Raw genomic sequence first — 22,568 nt, forward strand, 5'->3', positions numbered from 1 at the left:
AGTTGAAAAGAGTTGTGGCGGGTTTACATTGTGCTTAATTTTTTCTTCTCTCACATCTGTTGTACAAGAAAAAGTTGGGTCATAATGTATTCCGCGGAGAGTAGACCCGCTAGACCTACTCTTCACCAGCGGTTCTCCATTCCCGCCTCCGTCGTGCGCCTTGGTGCTGGGCTGTTGCCATTTTCGTGGTTGCCGACCCAGCCCGGGAGACTGCCGGTGGATAGTTTGCCTCACCGAAGAGCCGAGGAGTCGGTGCCGTCGCTCCGGCGATGGCCTGATCTCGACTCTGGTTCCTCTGGTTCCGGGGAATCGCCCGTTGGTGAACGGGGGGTTGTCTTGGAGCCAGAGGATTTGCGACGCAAACTTTTCGCGTCTGCCCGTTCACGTCGCAAGATGGTAGCGTGCAGGCGCGAACGGCCTGGGTTTGGGGAACTGCTGGAGACCAGCGAAGATGCGTCCGGCTCTGGATTTCCAATGGAGACTGAGGACTTCATGGACGAGGCGGACGGGTTTTTGTATGATGGCCCCGTGGAGGAGAGTATCCCTCCTCAGGAGACCCCGGAGGGGGGGGAAATGGCTCCATGGGGCGCCCTGTTCGAGGATGTCGAGGAACCACCTTGGCCTCATCAGCAGGATGCCCTACTGTCGGCCACATCAGACTGTGGCTCCTTGACCAGTCGCAGCCTGCTGCATGTGAGGGATGCGGGGTCGGTGGAGGAAGGTTCGCAGGGGGAACTGCGGGCCTTGTTTCCCGAGCTCATGGCAGTAGCCGCCGCCGCAAACGGCGTGCCGCTGCCGCTGCCATTGCCTGCACCTGTCCCTGATGACCTCATAGGCCATCCCTGGCAGCGTCCCCCAGTGAGAGGGGTGGACGTTGTCTACCCATTTTTCCCATCGATGGGGGCCTATGTTCGTCGGGGTCAGGCGGTGTCCAACATCATGGGACTAACTCCCGCCTACGTACCAGTTACGCGGGTGTCGGGGTTAGTCAAAGGTATGGGGGAGGGCGTGCCTCGGCTTGACAGTCCGATGGCCGCGCTCCTCTGTCCGGATATGGTGTGGGAACCCCTATGCAAGCCGGTCCTCCAGGGGAAATCGGCTAGGCGATTGGCTTATTGGGGTGACCATTCATTCATCGCTGGTACACAATCGCTAGCTGCGGCGTCTAACATCGCCCACCTGGCTAGATTTGTATCGGGGATAATGACGGGCGGCACGGATCTGAACGAGGTGAAATGCGATCAGATCACCCAGGCTGCGGGAGCTGTCCTGCACCTTTCCCAGGTGCTGGCCATAGCCATGGGGAAAGTGCGCGCCCTGGCCACCCTGGGCCAGCGTCACCTTTGGCTGGAGCAGGCCCGTGTGCCAGAGAAGAAGAGAGCTCCTCTTCTGACGGCCGCCCTCTCCGACGCTGGCCTATTCGGGAAGGCCCTGCGGTTGATGACCTCAACATGCAGAGAGATGGCAGAGGAGAGGTCCATTCTCCAACCCCATTTTCCGCCTCCCGTCCTTGCCGGTGGAGTCAGAAGGCTTCCGCGACGTCGAGCTGTCTCCGTCGCCGCTACCACTGCCTCCGCCGCCGCTGCTGGCCCTGCCAAGAGGGCCAGGGGACGAAACGGCGCTTCTGCCACCGCCGGCCCATCCACGACTGGAGGAGACGGTAGGGAACGTTGTGTCCAGCAGACTGTAACCTACCGTCCCTCCGGGGCTCCTCGGGGTGGCAAGACTCGAGCGGCGCGAGGTGGCAGACGCCGTTGAGTGACTTTTCCCCTCTGTGTCCCCTCGATTTTGTGCCTTAGAACACTTTATTTAGTTTAATAAAAAAGTTCCCCGATGTGAGGGGGACTGTGTTTTGGCCGAACAAACTGTGTGTTTCTTCAAACAATTCATATGGTGGGGTTGTGTATATATGAATCTGCCCTTTTACGTTGTGGGATGAGTCGTGTTGTGTTACGAGGTTAAGCAAGGTCTGCAACGTACACTCGGTAATAGGTTCTATTAGCTTGATGCTCCACATGCAGGTAGAAACTGGTGTTATTCCATTGCTTGAACTAAGTATATGTGTCTCACAATGCTGTGTTGTTTAGTTGCAGTAATACTCGTACACACACATTTCACGGCCTAGCCGTTTACTCTCGATCAGCGTTTTTTTCCTATGTACGACATAGTCAACGGGTGTAGGATTCACGCACAGGCGACTTGTGTTTTGTTGTAAAACCTGTTCACATTTTTGTGGGTAGCGGGCATTGTATTAGCTTATGCTATGCATTGCTTTCTACCGGAGGTTTTCAAGATGGCTACGGTTGTTTTTCTGTGTGTAGGGATGAAGGGTGTTTTTTCGGGAGGGGGTGTCGAATAAACCCCTCCTCTTCCCACTTGATTGGTTTAGGGGCTTTTTGATCTCTTCTGCTGAGCCAGTCAGGGCCAAGCCGGTGGGACGTCTTGGCGGGGGGGGGGGGAGGGTTATTCTACCGACTCCTATTACATGACAGGAGCCGGCAGGTTTCCCCGCCCGTTGTAGCGGTGTTGCTATGGCGACGCCTTCCATGAGTTGGTGTCTTAAAGGTGTCGAGTTTAGGGCGTAGGGCTCACAGTTCTGCTGCGCCCGATTTATGTGTCAACTTGAGTCGGTTGGTCACGTGACTCACAGTTGGCATATCTTTTTCATGGCTATGAACTCATGTGGGAAGGTGTTTCTGGGAGGGTCTGGTCTTACACTCTGATTAAAAAGAGTGACTGGATTAAAATCATGTGAAAACAGGTTTTTTACTCCCAGCTGTGCAGTTGGGTCATACGGGTGATGCTTTTTCTTTATTATTATAAAGAGTTGGATGTGTCTATATGGATTGGAAATGAGGGTCCCTGATGGAAACAAGACTAACGTCTTTCTCAGGTCTGCCTCCCCTTAACCAATTGTGTGTATTGCCGTACTGGGTTGTACCCTTTCTGCAGTCTGTTGGGTAAAGTTTTTCATTCATTCATTCATGGAGTTGATTGCATCTCGCCCCTCTTGTCGTTCCCCTGGGCGTCTTGGGGATTCAATAAGGTGGTCTAAACGGCCTATTGTTGATGTGGGTATGTCAAAACGCACACATAGTGCTAGCTCAGGATGTTCTTTTGGGGCATTGGCTGACTGGCGCGCCTTGATTGCTTGGGGTTGAAACAGCGTTTTTATGAAGCAATTGGGATGGGGGTTTTTCCTCGTCCGACACCCTGTGTGGTTGTGGATGGGTTCCCGTTCATGTCAGGGGATGATAACGGAATGGGTCTGGACATATGGGGAAGGGTCTCACGCCCTAGGGGTGGGCCACCGGGCGCGGTTCGTACCGAAACGTCTGGGTGGCGCCTTTTTATGTTTTGGGATCAACACGCATATCTGCCCCTTCTCCTGGGGTTGGCAGGTCGGCGTGATTAGGGCACGGGACTGGTTCTGGTCGCGCTGGTCCAGATCAGTTACACCCGTTGTCCGCCGGGGATGCAGATCTGCTGTTCTTGTACCCTGAGGGACTTGGGTTTTTTTCAGGGTGAAAAAATGCTAGGTCGGTCCGGGTGTCACAGGGTTGAGCGTTATGGAACCCTTGTTGGGTGCGTTGTATTCTGCACTGTCGTAATGGCTTACGGCCGTGCCAACCTGTACGCGCCCGATCTCGTCGGATCTCGGCCGCTGTGCAGGTTGGTCTTGGTTGGTACTTGGTTGGGTGACCTCCTGGGAATACCGAGTGCGGGGTGCTGGGGCTGGTCTTCCATTTTTTACGCTCTTCTCTTGCGCTTGGCGCAGAGGGGCCTGTTGGGGTGGTTTTAGCCTCCTCGGGGGACCCTGTGCTCCCCGTATCACCGGGCCCGGTCCGGGGTAATGTTTCGTTGACCCGTAGGCCCGGGATAGCCCTGTTGGAAACCAGAACGCGGGCTGCGGCAGTGCCGCAGGTGTGTTTTTGGGGTTTCTTTCCTGAGGGGTTATGGGACCAACCATTGCATAGGGTAATGCCTGGGTGGTTGGTTCTCTGGTGTGTTGCTGCAGTGTCAACTCCCGGTTTCTCCGGTTGGGGGTGCCCCTGCACGTTCATGACGTCTGCCGATCGTATCAGCCTTCTCTGTGGAGGCTTGGTTATGCGACAACGCCAGCATACGCCCCTTCCGCCGGGGCGGCTGTGTTCAGCTGTCCTTTCTGGCGCCTGTCTCGTCCGCAGTCTCCAGGCTTGGGTTGACAGCCTGTTGCCTGGTCTTTTTTCCCGGTGCACTGCCTGCTTCCGTTGGTTAACTCTTGTGTGTTACGACCATGCTGTCTGCCTGTTGCAGGGCCTGTGTGCCAGGCGGTGTACTGTTGGGGAGGACGGGGCCCGCTCGGCTGAGGGGCCTTTGTCCGAATACGCTGGCGATGTCGGGGGCGGGGTCACTAGGTGCCCACCTGGTGGGGTCTTGATGCTGGCATCATGGACTTCTCCGGGCCCCCATTCCAGGGAGTCCAGTCCTTTTGGTGGGTCTGGGTCTTCCTTCGCGCTCCGCTGCTACGGCCTTGCCACGGGGTTGGGTTTGCCCTTGATCCCGTGATTCTGGGGGCAGTAACGAGGTTGTTCCCTACGTTCGTTCCCGGGTGGCATGCGGGTTGTGCGTGGGTGTAGTCGTGGGGTCAAGCCACGGTCTGCTCACCCTGTGCGTTGAGTTGCTTGAGTGCCTCTTCGCGCGGTCGGGTCCGTCGCCCTCTCGGTAAACCTCTAATAGAGAGGGTGCCCTCCATTAGGGGGGGTCGGGGGGGCTTGGCCCTCCCTGTTCTGTTGGTTGTGGGGGGCCTTCAGCGGGGTGTATTTGTCGGCCAGCGGCTCCGCTTGGCCTCCCTTTGTGCAGTGTGATGCCAAGCAGAGCCCCTAATGGAACAGAACGTTAGGTTATGACTATAACCAAGTTCTGTTAATTAGGGGTGACGCTTGGCATCCGACGGCCGCTGCAGCCCTTGACCTCACCTTGTGGTGAAAGCTTGGGAAGGAGGAGAGCAGGTGACCACACACCTGCTTATGAAGGTAAGCTGATGAGGGATGTGGTCAGACTAATACTGGTATTAAAGGTACATTTGTGGAATTTATTCAGTGCGCGTGCACGTACGCGAGATAGTGCAGTGTGATGCCAAGCGTCACCCCTAATTAACAGAACTTGGTTATAGTCATAACCTAACGTTAACTGTTTTATCTGGTCCAGAGGACTGCTCCACTGTGAGCTGCTCCAGGGTCAGTTAACTGTTTTAACTGGTCCAGAGGACTGCTCCACTGTGAGCTGCTCCAGGGTCAGTTTAACTGTTTTAACTGGTCCAGAGGACTGCTCTGACATGAGCTGCTCCAGGCTCAGTTTAACTGTTTTAACTGGTCCAGAGGACTGCTCCGCTGTGAGCTGCTCCAGGGTCAGTTTAACTTAAGCTGCAACGTCCCTCATATGGGAAGTTTTTTTAGATTTTTTGCAACCGGCACTAGTGGCTCGGGTGTGCATATTTTGTAATACAATATATATATCGAATTGAAGGCTTATTTGTTGCCTGTCGATAGCGACAAATCCGACAAAATCCGTTCAGCGGTTCTCGAGTTACATGTCAGTATTTGAGGCTTGTGCAAAGTACACGGTATTGCGCAAAATACCACTTCCGACTCAGGCTGCAGTAGTTCCGTCAATCTAGATCCAATCTCGAAAATGATTGTGGATCGTTGTAACCAATGAGTGTGGCTTTCCAATGATACCCCACATGGTGATCTAAATAAAAGAAAATAAAAACACGAAGAAACACAAACAGGAAGAGCAAAACAGCCGAATGAATTGAAGTCTATGAGAAAACTGAGTTTTTCTTTGTACACAGTTTACCAAAATCACTCCTAATCACTCATTTCTGAATGGATCTTTATGAAATTTGGATATGTACTACATAAGGCTTCAGGCTAGGGATCCGTCTGGATTTGTAAGCCATACCACCTTCTGGGGAAATACTACCTCTGGACTACTAACTACTACAGAAAAACTTGTAACAAGTTTTTTTACAACTCAAGTTCAGACCTACCGGTATGTAACTCTATTACGTTAGCACTAAAAGTGAATGTCATCTTTCAAAAGAGACCAGGCTCATGCATGTGCTATAAGTATGCAGTCCTCAAGTTCAAGTAAAAAAATTGCCACTTTTCTGCCCGCTTGTTAAGAGGTGTTAACCTTGTCCAGAGGACTGCTCTGCTGTGAGCTGCTCCAGGGTCAGTTTAACTGGTCCAGAGGACTGCTCCACTGTGAGCTGCTCCAGGGTCAGTTTAACTTTTTTTAACTGGTCCAGAGGACTGCTCTGCTGTGAGCTGCTCCAGGGTCAGTTTAACTGTTTTAACTGATCCAGAGGACTGCTCCACTGTGAGCTGCTCCAGGGTCAGTTTAACTGGTCCAGAGGACTGCTCCACTATGAGCTGCTCCAGGGTCAGTTTAACTGTTTTAACTGGTCCACAGGACTGCTCCACTGTGAGCTGCTCCAGGCATTAACACTAGATCAGTCTGTCAGATCATTACTCTTCCTGTAGGCATTAACATTACATCAGTCTGTCAGATCATTACCATTTTTTATCAAAAAGTAATTACCAGTGAAGACCAATAAAGGTTTTGGAAAATATACCTGCAGGTAGGGGTGGGCGATATATGAAGTATACTCGATGTATCGCAGCTTGTTCTACATGAGATGTAGTAAATGACTATATCGTGAACATAGAGTATATATATGTATATGTTGTCGCATCAGTTTCTAAGTCGCCGTGGCTGAGATGAGACTTGCTTTAGTGCAGAGCTTTCCTCTCATTTCATTATAGACACAGACCAGTGCGGACCTTCAATGACATGCATTTGAATTGACGCGAGCAACGGGCTAACGTTAGCTGCTAACTAAGTTATCCATTAACTAAGCTAAGCTAACTAATGTTAGCCGGAGTGACTCCACGACACCAGTTCCATTAGTGAGGAAAAGGGGGGGGGGGGGTATATTGACGAGGCTTGAAAACAGGTTCAAAGATAACTTCACATTTATTGGCTATTCGTTTCTTTATATCGCGATTTTTTTCGTGTATCGTGATATGGCCAAATAATATCGCAATATCATTTAGAGGCCATATCGCCCAAGGTAAGCACAGTAGGTTTCGGTTTTGTTACGTAAATCAGATTTTGTTCAATTACTTGTATATCAACTAGCAATGACCAACGTTGTATCCGCTAGGCATTGTAATCATGGCATTTGTCATGACATTTTGCAGCTACACCGCTAACGCACTACACCGCTGTGTTCCAGGCTTCCGGAAGCCGCTGTCCCACCGGGGCCCCGTGCTGAGGTCCGCACTCCACGGCAGCCGACCCCAGAGCCTCAAGCGCTGCAGCGACGAGGCCGACGGCCAGACGCTGGCTAAGAAAAAGAAAATCGACCTCATCTTCAAAGACGTACTAGAGGCGTCTCTGGAGGCCTCCCGCAGCCAGGCCCGTCCCCCTGATGGAGCTCTGCCCCTGAAGAAGAGCAGGGCTCAGCACGACGCCCCCCACGCCTTCTGTCCCCCTGCCGCCGCCGCCACCACGGCCGGGGAGTCGTCGTGTCTCACCCGGGACTGTAAAGCGGGTCTGGGTATCGTGTCGTCCGGGGGGGACTTCGAAGCGCGTCCTCTGAAGGTGGAGGACTTGGACGAGGACCGGACCGGCGAAGAAGGGCCCTCCACCTCGTTCTGCCCCAACTGTGTCAAGCTGACGAGGAGGATTCGGGAGCTGGAGGCGGAGGTGTTGCGTCTAAGAGGCGGGGAACGAAAGGAGGCCCCGGTCCCTCCCCACCCGGAGCAGGGGCCCATCGACGACTACCAAGGTAGGTTCCAGAACGAGGACACAACATCGCTTTATAGGTGCGAAGCTTCCCAAGTGGAACACGGCAATGGTACAAGAGCAGAAAACAATATTGAGGACATATTTGCTGGTGTATACATTTTAGGCATGTGTATTAACCCTTTCACTACCACACTACAGAAGGTTAACCCTTTCCCTACCACACTACAGATGGTTAACCCTTTCACTACCACACTACAGACGGTTAACCCTTTGTCGTCTGGCAGTGAAAGGGTTAACCTTCTGTATGGTCGCAGTGAAAGGGTTAACCCCTTGTTAGTGTGGTAGTGAAAGGGTTAAATAGATATGTCTTGCCTTACTGTGATGTAAGTCATGAGCTTTACACCTTTTGAGTTACTGAAAGTAAATGAGACTGTAAAAGGTGCTGTCTTCAAGTTCTACTAACGTTACTGTGATGAGCCATTCTTTCCATGAGCTAACGTTACTGTGATGAGCCATTCTTTCCATGAGCTAACGTTACTGTGATGAGCCATTCTTTCCATGAGCTAACGTTACTGTGATGAGCCATTCTTTCCATGAGCTAACGTTACTGTGATAAGCCATTCTTTCCATGAGCTAATGTTACTGTGATGAGCCATGAGCTTTACACTTTTGAGCTATTAAAAGTAAACAGGCCTCTCTGTGCTGTTTGTACTAATGTTACTGTGATCAGGTGTTCAACGGATACCCTGTGTCCATGTTGTGTGATTGATGTTGATGTCAACCTAATGCTTGTGTGATGCCACTAGGTAAGTGAGTGAGTGAGTGAGTGAGTGAGTGAGTGAGTTAGGGACATTGCCGGCCATAGAGGGGCTTCACATCGAAAAGGTTGCAGCCATGTGATGCAGGTCTTCTGCTGTGTGAAAGGCATTAATTTGTACATGTTGATTTAATCAAGAGCGCATTTCATCATCTTTAGCAGGGTGATTATATTTTATAAACTCAAGCAAGATGTTGCCTAATTGTTAGGGTTTCTTTTTCTATTGAGCCAATATTTTGAATGTCTGAGCATTATGTTTGTGTACTTTGTAATACAAAAATACTGAATTACCTTCATTGTTTAAATTTTTCTTATCTAAAATATAATGTGTGCTTTATGACTTAAGTAATGATAACCTGTTAATTTTGTCCGTAACAGTAACGCAACTTAGTTGTCTTAATTAGTTGCAAATCCTTCAGGTGTTTTCTTGATTAGATGCACTGTAACTTCTAAATGGGATATTTCTCTTTACTTGCAGGGATGGAGCCCATGATCCCCATTCAAGTCATCGTAGACGAAGACGATCAGGACATGGACTCCGCCGACGAGTCCATTGCCGCCGACCACATGACTTCCGTGGACGACTCGACCAAACTGTGCGCCTTGGGGCCCGGTCGACGGATACGCCGTTTCAAGCAGGAGTGGCTGAAGAAGTTCTGGTTCCTGCGTTACTCTGCGACCCTCAACGAGATGTGGTGCCATGTCTGCCGCCAGTACACCGTCCAGTCCTCGCGCACCTCCGCCTTCATCATCGGCTCCAAGCAGTTCAAGATCCACACCATCAAGCTGCACAGCCAGAGCAACCTGCACAAGAAGTGTCTGCAGCTGTACAAGCTGCGCATGCACCCCGAGAAGACGGAGGAGATGTGTCGGAACATGATGCTGCTGTTCAACGCGGCGTACCACCTGGCCCTGGAAGGGCGGCCCTTCTCTGACCTACGACCCCTGGCGGAGTTGCTCAAGAAATGCGAGCTCAAGGTGGTGGACCAGTACATGAACGAAGGCGACTGCCAGATCCTCATCCATCATATTTCCAGGGCGATAAAAGAAGACTTGGCGGAGAAGATCCGGCTGTCTCCGTTCCTCAGTGTCATCATGGATGCACAGAACGATGACCTTCTATCGGACACTGTGGCAGTGTATGTACAGTTCACCACGAATGAGGGTTCCCCGAGCACAGAGTTCCTCTCCTTGCAGAGACTGAGCATAGGCAATGTGGATGGTTATCTCCAAGCCATTGATCGGGCCTTTGGCGTCCTTGGGCTTAGATTTCAGGACATGCTGGTGGTTGGTCTAGGGGTAGATGGCACCAACCTATCTTTGGGAATGAGAGCAAACCTGTACATTGCTGTACAGAAGATACTCCCATGGATCCTCTGCCTTCCCATCATGATACACCGACCTCATCTGGAAGTGCTCGATGCCATCAGTGGGAAGGAGCTGTCCTGCTTAGAGGACTTGGAGAACAACCTGAAGCAGCTCCTCAGCTTTTACCGTTACTCCCCACGCATGATGGCTGAGCTCAGATCCACAGCGCCAACATTGTCAGAGGAGACAGAGTTCCTGGGGGATATCCGGGCCGTCCGGTGGATTATAGGAGAGCCGAACGTCCTGAACGCACTCATCAAAGACTACCTGGAGGTGGTGGCCCACCTCAAGGAGATCAGCAGCCAGACCCAGAGGGCAGACGCTGCAGCTATCGCTTTGACCCTCCTGCAGTTCCTCATGGACTATCAATCAGTGAAGCTGATCTATTTTCTCTTGGATATCATAGCTGTTCTGTCACGTTTAGCCTTCATCTTCCAAGGTGACTACCTTCCGGTTTCCCAGGTCGATGCCAAGATACAGGAGGCCATTCACGAGATCGGTCAACTCGTGGACTCCCCCGGAGAGTATTTGCAGGAGTTTGAGGAAAACTTCCGTGAGAGTTTCAACGGTGTTGACCTGAAGAACCTGTGTGTCGCAGAGTCTAAGTTTCAGTCCATTCGAGAAAAGATTTGCCAAAAGAGCCAAGGCATCCTTTCCCAGAGACTGGACATGCACAGCCGCACCGTCGCCAAAGCCTCGCAGGTTCTCGACCTCGCCACTTGGCCGCACAACGTGGAGGATCTGCAAGCTTATGGCGAGGAGGAGATTCTACTCATATTCGACCATCTGGAAATGATCCCCTCGGTGTGGGGAGTCTCTGGGGCCCGGGGGGGCCTGGTCGTGGAGTGGAGAGACCTCAAAGCCGATTACTACAGCATGAACGGCTTCAAAGAGGTCGTCGGTCACATCTACCGCTACAAGCAGCGCTTTCCTCTGCTCAATCGAATCCTGCAGATCATCAGGGTCTTGCCCACTTCGACCGCCTGCTGCGACAGAGGCCGAGGGTCCCTGCAGAGGATGTGCAAGAACAACCGCTCGCGGCTCACATTCGACCAGATGAATGACCTGCTCACCCTCGCGGTCAACGGGCCATCCATCACCAACTTTGATGGCAAGCGGGCGCTGGACAGCTGGTTTGAGGAGAAGTCTGGGAGCAGTTATTCGCTCTCTGCCGAGATGCTGAACAGAATGTCGGCGACGGAACAGAAATGTCACCTCCCCAGCATGGACCTTCATGCAGAGCTCTACCCCGATATTTAACTGTGGCCCCCCAGGGGTTTTGACCAAACTCTTTCCAAAAGCCATTGTCAAAAGATATGATCATGTGGACACACACACATACGCATATCTATATCAATCTTCCCAGATTGTAATTCTGATACAGGATTCGTTTTTCCCCAGTTCAGATTGTTTGGGGGGGAGGTTGTCAGTAATCCCAGATACACACTCCTCCTCTGTGGGCTCTACTCTGTGGGCTCTACTCTTATCCCTTTTACACAGGCCAGGCTCCGTGCTGGAGCCGATTCCCAAACGTAATCTCGCACCGGCCGGCGCGTTCAGACCGGGATTAATTGGTTCAGAATGTGACAAATCGGTGCTCAGCTGGCACCGAAAAATAGTTGGTTTTTCCTTGCGAACCGTGACATCATCAGTGGGCGTGTCATATTCTAGGCTGTGAAGACGAGTAAACGGGGGAAAGTAGCGAGTCAGTGCGCGAGCGCACACAAAAGAATACACGCACACACGTTTGAAATTAATCGTTCCAGCAAAGTAGGCTTCTATTATTCGAAACAAGTCATTCGAATAATGGAAGCCTACTTTTCTGGAACGATTCATTTCAAATGTATACAGTGTGCTTTTGTGTGTGCGCTCGCGCGTTGAGGCTCGCTAAGTCTTTCTCCACGCATAATTTTTTCCTCCGCCTGAGTAACGCCCCCGTTGATGATGGAGACGGTGGAATGTTGGTTCTGCTTAAATGGGTGTAAACGCGGGCTGGTTCGCCAGAGAGCACCAAGGTTCAGAGGGTTCAGAACGGAGCTGGAGCCTGAACCGGAGCCTGGGCGGTCTAAAAGGGCTATCTGTGGGCTCCACTGTGTGGGCTCTAACGTAAAGTTGCACCTGGTGGAGAAGATGTGCGTTGTCGCCAGCGCGACCACATGCGACCCCATTTCTGTGAGTCTTTTTAAGGCGTAAAGAGCTTTTTTTTGTTTAGTTTGAAAGCATGTGCTTCTGACCCCTGGTTCTGACTGTCTTGTCATTGGGATAAGTTGTAATTTAGTGCATAATATTAATGATAACAGTTGTACTCTGAAAATGGCAAATAGACCATATTGTAGCTCAGAGGAACATCTGTAAGAATGACGGTGTGCTATATATTTCTAGATGGAATTTAAAAACAACTGTTGTAAACTGTATAAATATTATATGCATTTGAGCCTGTTTTTACAAGGAGTATTTTTCACTTGAATTCTATGATTGTGCCAAAATGATAGAATGCAAGTATTGAAATTAAAAGGTGCTACTTAATATGCCACAACTCGAGAGATGGGGTTTGAGTGTATTGTGTAGTCGTTTGCTGCTACTGCAGTTGATATCCACATAGTTACTTCTAAATGTCTGTTTAAGTGGGAATAATGTACTATTTCATTATTATTTTCCGGTGATGCATTTACGTAATACTTTGAGGCTGCTGATGAGGCGATGCCAAAGTTTAGGTCTCTCTGCTTTCAAGACAAGAACACGTGTGAATCTAAAGATGCATGGTCAATTTCAACCATACATATACAAATTTAGCATTTATGTTAAAACCATCATTTACGCGCTATACTCAAAGACGGCGATGTATGGAGAATCTGAGCTTCGTGATTGATGATCGGGATCACTTTGTTTCCTCACATTGGATAACGGCTGAGACTCTTTAACTTCAACAAAGTGTTTGGATTATTCTTACTTTATCTCCGTACAAAGCTTATGATATCAATGATTTATGTGGTTATAGCAGTGATTGTTGTATCATTTTGTTATAATTTTGTTATTGGTTTGTTTTTATAACCATATTACTTTTATTACCTTATCGCTGAACGGTGACATTGTTAGCCAAACGTGATCAATCCTGTAACGATGATGTCTTCATTTTGATCAAAGTCGGCACATTTTGCATGTCTTTAGTGTTCGCATGGGATGACTGTCTTAGTGTCGTAACCAAAAGGCTTTTAAACCATATTATTTGTACACGCTGTACACGCTTTTTAATCTGGTTGGGTATCATCTTACCCCAGTGAACAAGTCTATACCATGAACTGAATATGCTTAAAACATTGCTTTTATGTACGGACTGAATGGTGCAGATGTATAGTGGTTTGATTTAAAGCTCCAGTGTGTAGTTTTAAGAAGGAACAATTACCTCTAGAATAATTAGCTACACATATTTACACCTGCTTCTTATCTCAACACAAATCCAAGAAATTACCTTTAGAAACCATGTTGACCAACATCAACCTTAGAATATGCTTCTGTGTTTGATGTGGTGGGAGGGCAGGACACAAGCTGCATACAGTGTGCCAGGCAGGACACTGCAGCCAATCAGATCATGTCTATCTGCATACAGTGTGCCAGGCAGGACACCGCAGCCAATCAGATCATGTCTAGCTGCATACAGTGTGCCAGGTAGCCAATCGGATCATGTCTAGCTGCATACAGTGTGCCTAGGCTGGTAGAGAATGCCTCCTAAAATGTCTAAACGGAAGTACAGGCTTTCCGGTTTCGACAAAACAATTATAGAAGCGTGTGAAGTGCACAATATTTCCTCGTTTAAGCCACTGCAACGGCTTTGCCTGAAGAATTTACTACATGGCCGGGACGTTCTAGCTTGTTTGCCGACAGGATTCGGGAAAAGTTTGGTCAGTTCGGAGGCAGCTTCCAGGGGAAGTACATACACCGGACATTCTACCCCATAGACACTTTCGGCAGTCGTTTTTTTTTTTTTTTTTATTAACATTCGGCAGTAGTTCTTTACCAGGCTTTATCTCACGGAGATAAAACTGGAAACGAGGTTACAGTGTGCCAGACAGGGATCCAGTTTTCCTGTTGGGACACAGATGCATCACACACTATTTTGACTTTGCAGAGGTTAAAATTTCTATCCCAAAACTATGTATTGGAGCTTTAAGGGGGATCGGGAGTGGCGACTTCAATCACATGTAATTTTACTGGTGCAGTCACAAATCCAAATATATTTGACATATGAATGCAAATGTTTTGCGCTATGCCTTATGTCTGTGTGCGTGTGTGTTTTTTATATTTACCTCCCGCTTGTTGTCATTCTACCAACCTTTGTTTTTTTCTGTTTTAAACTAGGTGAAGATCTGAACGGAGTTTGTTATCATGAATTCTGGTCAGAAGCTAAAATTAGTTCTGTTACTTGACTCATGATTTATTTCCAAAATACAGTCCGGTCCATAGATATTTGGACATCAACACAATTGTAATAATTTTGTCTCTGTACACCACCACAATGGATCTGACATGAAACCATCAAGATGTGCTTTAAGTGCAGACTTTCAGCTTTAATTTGACGGTATTTACATCAAAATCGGCATTTACTCAGCAATGAATGAATTAATGAATAAAAACTTTATTTAACAGATTGCAGAATGGGTACAATACAGTACGGCTCAATACATACAATTGTTAAGGGGATGCAGACCTGGGAAAGACGTTTGTCTTGTTTCCATCAGGGTCCCCCATTTTCAATTCATATAGACATTTATGACATACACAACATTGGCCAGGTGTGTGTTCTCTTATTTTATTTACGAGGAACAGATAAAAGGTCTAGAGCTCATTTCAAGTGTGGTATTTGCATTTGGAATCTGTTAGTGTCAACTCTCAATTTGAAGTCCGAAGAGCTGTCACTACCAAAACAAACTCACTCAGAGAGATGGCAAAAACATTAGGTGTAGCCAATTATACAATGGCATGCAAATTTCTTGATTGTGATTAGCTGAAACAGTCAAGCTAGACGTGGTTATTTCTCATAACACACGCTCGTGATCCCAGAACCCACCCACAACCGAATTACAATCACTCCGCCAGTTCGAGTTTTTAGAAATTAAACCAAGATGGCGGACAATAATCTTTACGAATGGATGTGTTGATAGCGTCATAACGACTCATTCAAAAATGATTCTGTCACGTGGAATGTGTTAGTTTTTTACACAATGTTGGATTATGTAATTGGTTGGTCATGACTCATTGTGGAACAAAATATGAATCGCAGGAAGTCTGTTGTTAGATGCCATTCGTCAAAAGGACACTCATTTCACTGTTAATAACATTTTCAAGCAATCAATCAATCCAATAACACGCTCACTTCACTGTTAGACGGCATGCTTTGAAGCAGCTCGGAGGTGCATGCCATCTAAGAATGAAGTGAGCGTGTGTTATTGGAATGATTGATTGATTGATTGAAATCTTTAGAGCAGGGCGATAGACCACCAGCCCTGATTCCAAACTCTAAGCATAACCGACTTCGAAAGAGGGCCTAAGCATAACCACTGGTTACATTTGATTAATGTCCGACTTGTTTCGAACTGGTTATTAACCAGTTCGAAACAAGGTGGACATTAATAAAATTTTCAATCAATCCAATAACACGCTCACTTAAAACAGCGCACCTCCGAGCTGCTTCTATAGAAAGTAGGTTAAAAAAAATTATTCTCTTTTTTTCGGATGGTTTTGTGAATAAATCTCCATTATGCTTCAATTAATGTGTGTTTATTGTATAGCGATAAGGTTGGATGAATTCGGCAATTGTATAAAGATGTAAGCACTGTCTCTGTAATAAAATGTTCAATCAATCATTCCAATAACACACGCTCACTTCATTCTTAGATGGAATGCTTTGAAACAGCGCTGCTTCTACACACGGAGGCAACGTCTCTTTTCTTTTTGGAACAACTTTTTTCTGCGGATGGTTTTGTCAAATCTTCAATTAATGTGTTTATTGTATAGTAATAAGGTTGGATGAATGCGCCAATTGTATAAAAGCCATTACACCACGCGCAGTCGTGCGTTATGAGAATTAGAGCATGCCTAGGGGGGTCTAACGACCACCCCTAGGCATGCTCTAATTCTCATAACGCACTCCTGCGCGTGATATAATGCTTAAGTCAACCGTTTGGTACATTCTTAAAAAGAAAGAATGCACAGGGGCGGCTACATGGCGTAGTGGGCAAGGCGCTCGCCACGAATGACTGAGACGCTGGGCTTGCCTGTTCGAGCCCAGCGCTCCACATTGCTTTCAGTTTAGCTGGCCGTCCATACTAATACACATTGGCCGTATTAGGGGGTGGGAAACTGATGGGTGGGGATCGGGCGTTGTGGACAGCGACTCCTACAGGTCGGTTGGTGCGCCTGCGCAGTAGAATCAGGAAGTGTCGGGGGAAGCGTGAGCCTCCCACGCGTTACTCCTCGCCACTGAGAGATTGAGCTGCGCAGGTGAAAAGATGCGACTGCTGTTACCTCAAGTACCGGAGGGGACTTGTGCTATGTATGACTTAGTCCACATTGCAGCCGGCTTGTGGGAGGCAAGAAACAGCGTTCGTGACAGGGGAGGGTTGAATTGGATGATACGAAATTGGGATGGGAGAAAATATAGAAAATGGGAGAAAAAGTGGATAAAAAAAAAATGCACCAGTGAGCTCAGCAACACCAAAATACCCTGAAGACCACGGAAAACAACTGTGGTGGACGAAAAACCCATTCACAACAGTTGGCCAGATCAAGAACACTCCAGGAGGTGTATCTGTGTCAAAATCAAGAGAAGACTTCACCACAGTGAATACAGAGATCTAAACCATTGGTGAACCTCAAAAACAGGAAGACTATATTAGACTTTGCCAAAAAAATAAAAACATCTAAAAATGCCTGTACATTTCTCGAACAACATCCTATGGACGGATGAGACAATCATCTTGTACCAGAAAGATGGGAAGAGAATAGTATGGAGAAGGAAAGGAATTGCTCATGATCCAAAGCATACCACCTCATCAGTGAAGCATGGTGGTGGTAGTGTTATGGCGTGGGCATGTATGGCTGCCAATGGAACTCGTTCCCTTGTATTTATTGATGATGTGACCGCTGACAAAAGCAGCAGGATGAATTCTGAAGTGTTCCAGGTAGGGATGTTCGATATTGGCTTTTCGACCGATATACCGATATTGTCCAACTCTTCATTTCCAATACCGATGTATGCGGGGTCCCCCCCCCCCCCCCAAAAACGGAATAATATTTTTTTTTGGTCCACTTTTTCTCCTCTTTTTTCTCCCATCCCAATTCCGCTGTGCCAATTCTCCCCTCCCCTGTCTTGAACGTTGCTCGCATATGCCCCCCACTGGCCGGTTGTAGGGAGGATAGAAGCCTTGCATCACGTGTCCCCTCCGGTACACGAGGAGGCAGCCTGTCACATCTTTTCACCTGCCAGCGCGGACTCTCATTGGCGAGGTGTAACATGTGGGAGGCTCACACTACCCCCGCCATTTCCTGTCTCTGCTGTGCAGGCGTCCCCAACCGACCTGTAGGAGTCGCTGTCCACAACGTCCAGATTACCACCCATCGACTTCCACTCGCTAACTGCCAATTGAGTTAGTATGACTGCTGGCCCAAGCCGGAGTGAACCCGGTGTCTCTTGCGTTGGTGACGAGCGCAATGTCCGCTGCGCCACCCAGCCGCCCAAAAAAACTGAATAATTTCAGGTAATTAACATTACATATCTCTTGTTGTGGAATTAACACAACATTATGCATACTTTTGACAATAAATAAAATAAGAATTTGTTCTTACTTGCTTGCCTGGGTAAATAAATGTTAAATAAATGTAAAAAAAAAAAAATCTTTTTGAAAACCAATACCGATATTTTCCGATATTACATTTGAATGCCAATATCGGACATCCCTAGTTCCAGGCAATATTATTTAATTGAAAACCTTTATCCCCGTAGGGAGATTCAGGTGTCCATCACAGCAATTAATACAATACATACAATTAACGGACATAATAAATAGAGCTAAAATTAGACTTAAAAAGTGGTGAAGGGAAAAAAAGAGTATTCAGGTTGTTGTTAGTCAACATCAGATTCTCCAGTCCGCGCCAGTTAGCCCTGCCTGGTTGTGGAGCTTGATAGCTACTGGCACAAAGGACTGTCCGAAGCGCCAGGTTGTCCTCCACCCTCATCGCTGACGGCTTCTCAGCTAGTAGTGGAGGCTGAATGGTGTTGAAGGCACTGGAAACATCTAAGAATGTTACTCTCACTGCTCATATTCAGCCAAATGCTTCAAAACTCGTTGGACGGTGCTTCACAGTGCAGATTGACAATGACCCGAAGCATAAATTAAAGCAACCAAAGAGTTTTTAAAGGCAAATTAGTGGAATGTTATGCAATAGAGTAGACAAAGTCACTCACCTGACCTGAATCCAGTTGAGCATGCATTTCACTGGCTGAAGACGGTTTCAGTAGAGGCCTGGCAGAGCATCACCAGGGACGAAACCCAGTGTCTGCTGATGTCTATGGGTTCTTCACCTCAGCCTTCAGTCATACAAAGGATTTGCAACCAAGTATTAAAAGTGACAATTAAATTCATGATTATTAGCTTGTCCAATTACTTTTGGTCCCTTTTAAAAGAAAAAGGTAGAAACTTGTAATTCCTACACTATTCACCTGATTTGTATGTAAATACCCTTGAATTAAAGCTGAAAGTCTGCACTTAAAGCGCATTGTTTTGTTTCAAGTCCATTGTGGTGGTGTACAGAGACGCAATTGTGTCAATGTCCAAATATTTATGGACCTGACTACATGTTTCCAAGGTATATTTGCTTTCATGTACAAGATACTTGTCTAGTATATCTGTGACCTGTGCACAACAATTAAATCACGCGCAGGAGTGCGTTATGAGAATTAGAGCATGCCTAGGGGTGGTCATTAGACCCCCCTAGGCATGCTCTAATTCTCATAACGCACGACTGCGCGTGGTGTAATGACTTTTATACAATTGGCGCATCCAACCTTATTGCTATACAATAAACACATTAATTGAAGATTTATTGACAAAACCATCCGCAGAAAAAGTTGTTCCAAAAAAAAAGAAGAGACGTTGCCTCCGTGTGTAGAAGCAGCGCTGTTTCAAGGCATTCCATCTAAGAATGAAGTGAGCGTGTGTTATTGGAATGATTGATTGAAAATTTTATTACAGATAGACAGTGCTTACATCTTTATACAATTGCTGAATTCATCCAACCTTATTGCTATACAATAAACACACATTAATTGAAGCATAATGGAGATTTATTCACAAAACCATCAGCAGAAAAAGTAGGTAAATTTCTTTTTTTTAACCTACTTTCTATAGAAGCAGCTCGGAGGTGCGCTGTTTTAAGTGAGCGTGTGTTATTGGATTGATTGATAGACATTTGTATTAATGTCCACCTTGTTTCGAACTGGTTATGCTTAGGCCCTCTTTTGAAGTCGCCCTCTTTTTTTTTATCTACTTTTTCTCCCCATTTTCTATTTTTCTCCCTTCGACAATTTCGTATTGTCCAATTCTACCCTCCCCTGTCTCGAACGCTGTTAGGCCATGCCTCCCACAAGCCGGCTGCAATGTGGACAAAGCCTTGCATCACGTGTCCCCTCCGGTACGCGTGAATACTTTACCCAAGGCAGTTGTCCTTCCGCGTTCGGTTTGCGCACCCTGATTGGCCTCTCAGCGCCCAATCGCGTTGCGCCTAGCTTTCAGTTCTACAACGCAAGTACTCGCCCATTTCCTCGTATTGTTTTCATATCAATCGACATCACATCAATATACAATACATAACGTATTGTAACGCGCTATTCATATCAATCGGCATCACATCAATATAAATAACGTAGTGTTTTCATCTCTTCATATCAATCGGCATCACATCAATATAAATAACGTAGTGTTTTCATCTCAGATATTAACGTAACGCGCTATTCATATCAATCGGCATCACATCAATATAAATAACATAGTGTTTTCATCTCTTCATATCAATCGGCATCACATCAATATAAATAACGTAGTGTTTTCATCTCTTCATATGAATCGGCATCACATCAATATAAATAACGTAGTGTTTTCATCTCAGATATTAACGTAACGCGCTATTCATATCAATTGGCATCACATCAATATAAATAACGTAGTGTTTTCATCTCTTCATATCAATCGACATCACATCAATATAAATAATGTAGTGTTTTCATCTCTTCATATCAATCGGCATCACATCAATATAAATAACGTAGTGTTTTCATCTCTTCATATCAATCGGCATCACATCAATATAAATAACGTAGTGTTTTCATCTCAGATATTAACGTAACGCGCTATTCATATCAATCGGCATCACATCTATATAAATAACGTAGTGTTTTCATCTCTTCATATCAATCGACATCACATCAATATAAATAACGTAGTGTTTTCATCTCTTCATATCAATCGGCATCACATCAATATAAATAAAGTAGTGTTTTCATCTCAGATATAACGTAACGCGCTATTCATATCAATCGGCATCACATCAACACTACGTTATTTATATTGATGTTATGCCGATTGATATGAAGAGATGAAAACACTACGTTATTTATATTGATGTGATGCCGATTGATATGAAGAGATGAAAACACTACGTTATTTATATTGATGTGATGCCGATTGATATGAATAGCGCGTTATGTTAATATCTGAGATGAAAACACTACGTTATTTATATTGATGTGATGCCAATTGATATGAATAGCGCGTTACAATACGTTATGTATATTGATGTGATGTCGATTGATATGAAAACAATACGAGGAAATGGGCGAGGACTTGCGTTGTGGAACTGAAAGCTATTGAACGCGATTGGGCACTGAGAGGCCAATCTGGGCGCGCAAAAACCGAACGCAGAAGGACAACTGCCTTGGGTAAAGTATTCACGCCTCCAGCACTCGAGGAGGCAGCCGTCGCATCTTTTCGCCTAAATTCTTATCCTAACCCATGTTTGCATGTTTGCGATCTGATTGGCCACTGACGTTTCTGGTCATGTGACATCTGCGCCAATCGTGTGACGCCTGTTTCTATCACCGGTTAAGCTTAGGCACTCTTTCGAAGTTGGTTATGGTTAGAGTTTGTCTTAGAGCAGGGCGATAGAACACCAGCCCTGATTTCAAACTCTAACCTTAACCAACTTCGAAAGAGTCGCCTAAGCTTAACCAGTGATAAACTACGCGTTAGGTAGTTTGCAGGCTGTTCGACGCGGAAATAGGCGCAGAAACAGGCGTCACACGATTGGCGCAGATGTCACATGACCAGAAACGTCAGTGGCCAATCAGAGAGCGTCTCCGCAAACATAGGCTACGAACGTCGCTTCCTGATTCTACTGCGCAGGCGCACCAACCGACCTGTAGGAGTCGCTGTCCACAACTTCCGATCCCCACCCACCAGCTTCCCACCCCCTAATACTGCCAATTGTATGATTAGTAGGCCCTCTTTCGAAGTCGGTTATGCTTAGAGTTTGGAATCAGGGCTGGTGGTCTATCGCCCTGCTCTAAAGATAAACTCTAAGCATAACCGACTTTGAAAGAGGGCCTAAGCATAATAAGGCGGACATTAATAAAATGTTCAATCAATCAATCATTCTAATAACACACGCTCACTTCATTCTTAGATGGCATGCACCTCCGAGCTGCTACAAAGCATGCCGTCTGATTGATTGATTGAAAAGTTTATTAACAGATTGCAGAATGGGTACAGTACAGCTCAATACATACAATTGTTAAGGATGTGCAGACCAGAGAAAGACTTTCGTCTTGTTTACATCAGGGTCCCCCATTTTCAATTCATCATAACATATATGACATACAGATAGACAGTACTGCTACATCTATACATTTATGACATATCAGATTTGCAAATACAGTACTGTTTGTGATACAAAAAGTGTCCAGAAAAAGAGTGTATATACATTTGACGTAGAAACTGTACATTGGGGGAGGTTGGGTGGGTGGGTGGGGGATTGGGTAGGGGGGGGGGACACACACTATGTACATTGGAATACTGACAAAGCCATACTTGGTCATTTACTGTACAACTGGGTTAGGACATTTGTAGGGGCCAGTTTCGAATTGCAGTCTCCCGTAGGTGTTCTTTGAAAGTGGGTAGTGAGTGATTCACATTCCTTTACAGCTTTGGGTAGGGCGTTCCACATTGATGTGGCATAATTGCAAAACGTGTTTAGTCCTTTGTTTGAGCCGAATCTGGGTTTAACATGATTTGTGGAGCTCCCTCTGGTGTTGTGATCGTGGTATTCACTGACCTTTGGGAAGTATTTTGACATGTACATGGGTACCTTGGTCGCGTAGTGTATCTTGTTATAGACCAGGCCCATTGCAAGTTGCTGTACTCTGTCGTCTACTCTAAGCCATCCTAGGTTGTCAAAGTGGGCAGGGGTGAGGTGGGTTCTAGGAGTCAGGTCAAGCAGTAGTCTGACTAGCTTGTTTTGAGATGTTTGTAATTCG

General features: G+C 46.8%; 1 protein-coding gene across 1 annotated transcript in view; it reads left to right on the forward strand.

Annotated features, from left to right (window-relative positions):
• prdm11 (PR domain containing 11) overlaps window positions 1–14,257 on the forward strand; it is a 31,907-nt gene extending 17,650 nt beyond the window's left edge. Inside the window, exons 6-7 of the mRNA XM_084335441.1 lie at window positions 7,286–7,840; window positions 9,096–14,257. Coding sequence (XP_084191567.1) covers window positions 7,286–7,840; window positions 9,096–11,245 — 2,705 coding nt within the window. The 3' untranslated portion in view covers window positions 11,246–14,257. The remainder of the gene's footprint in view (window positions 1–7,285; window positions 7,841–9,095) is intronic.
• The last annotated feature ends 8,311 nt before the right edge of the window (window positions 14,258–22,568 follow it).

This window comes from Notolepis coatsorum (genome assembly GCF_963971535.1).
Source record: "Notolepis coatsorum genome assembly, chromosome: 18".
NCBI classification, from domain to species: domain Eukaryota; kingdom Metazoa; phylum Chordata; class Actinopteri; order Aulopiformes; family Paralepididae; genus Notolepis; species Notolepis coatsorum.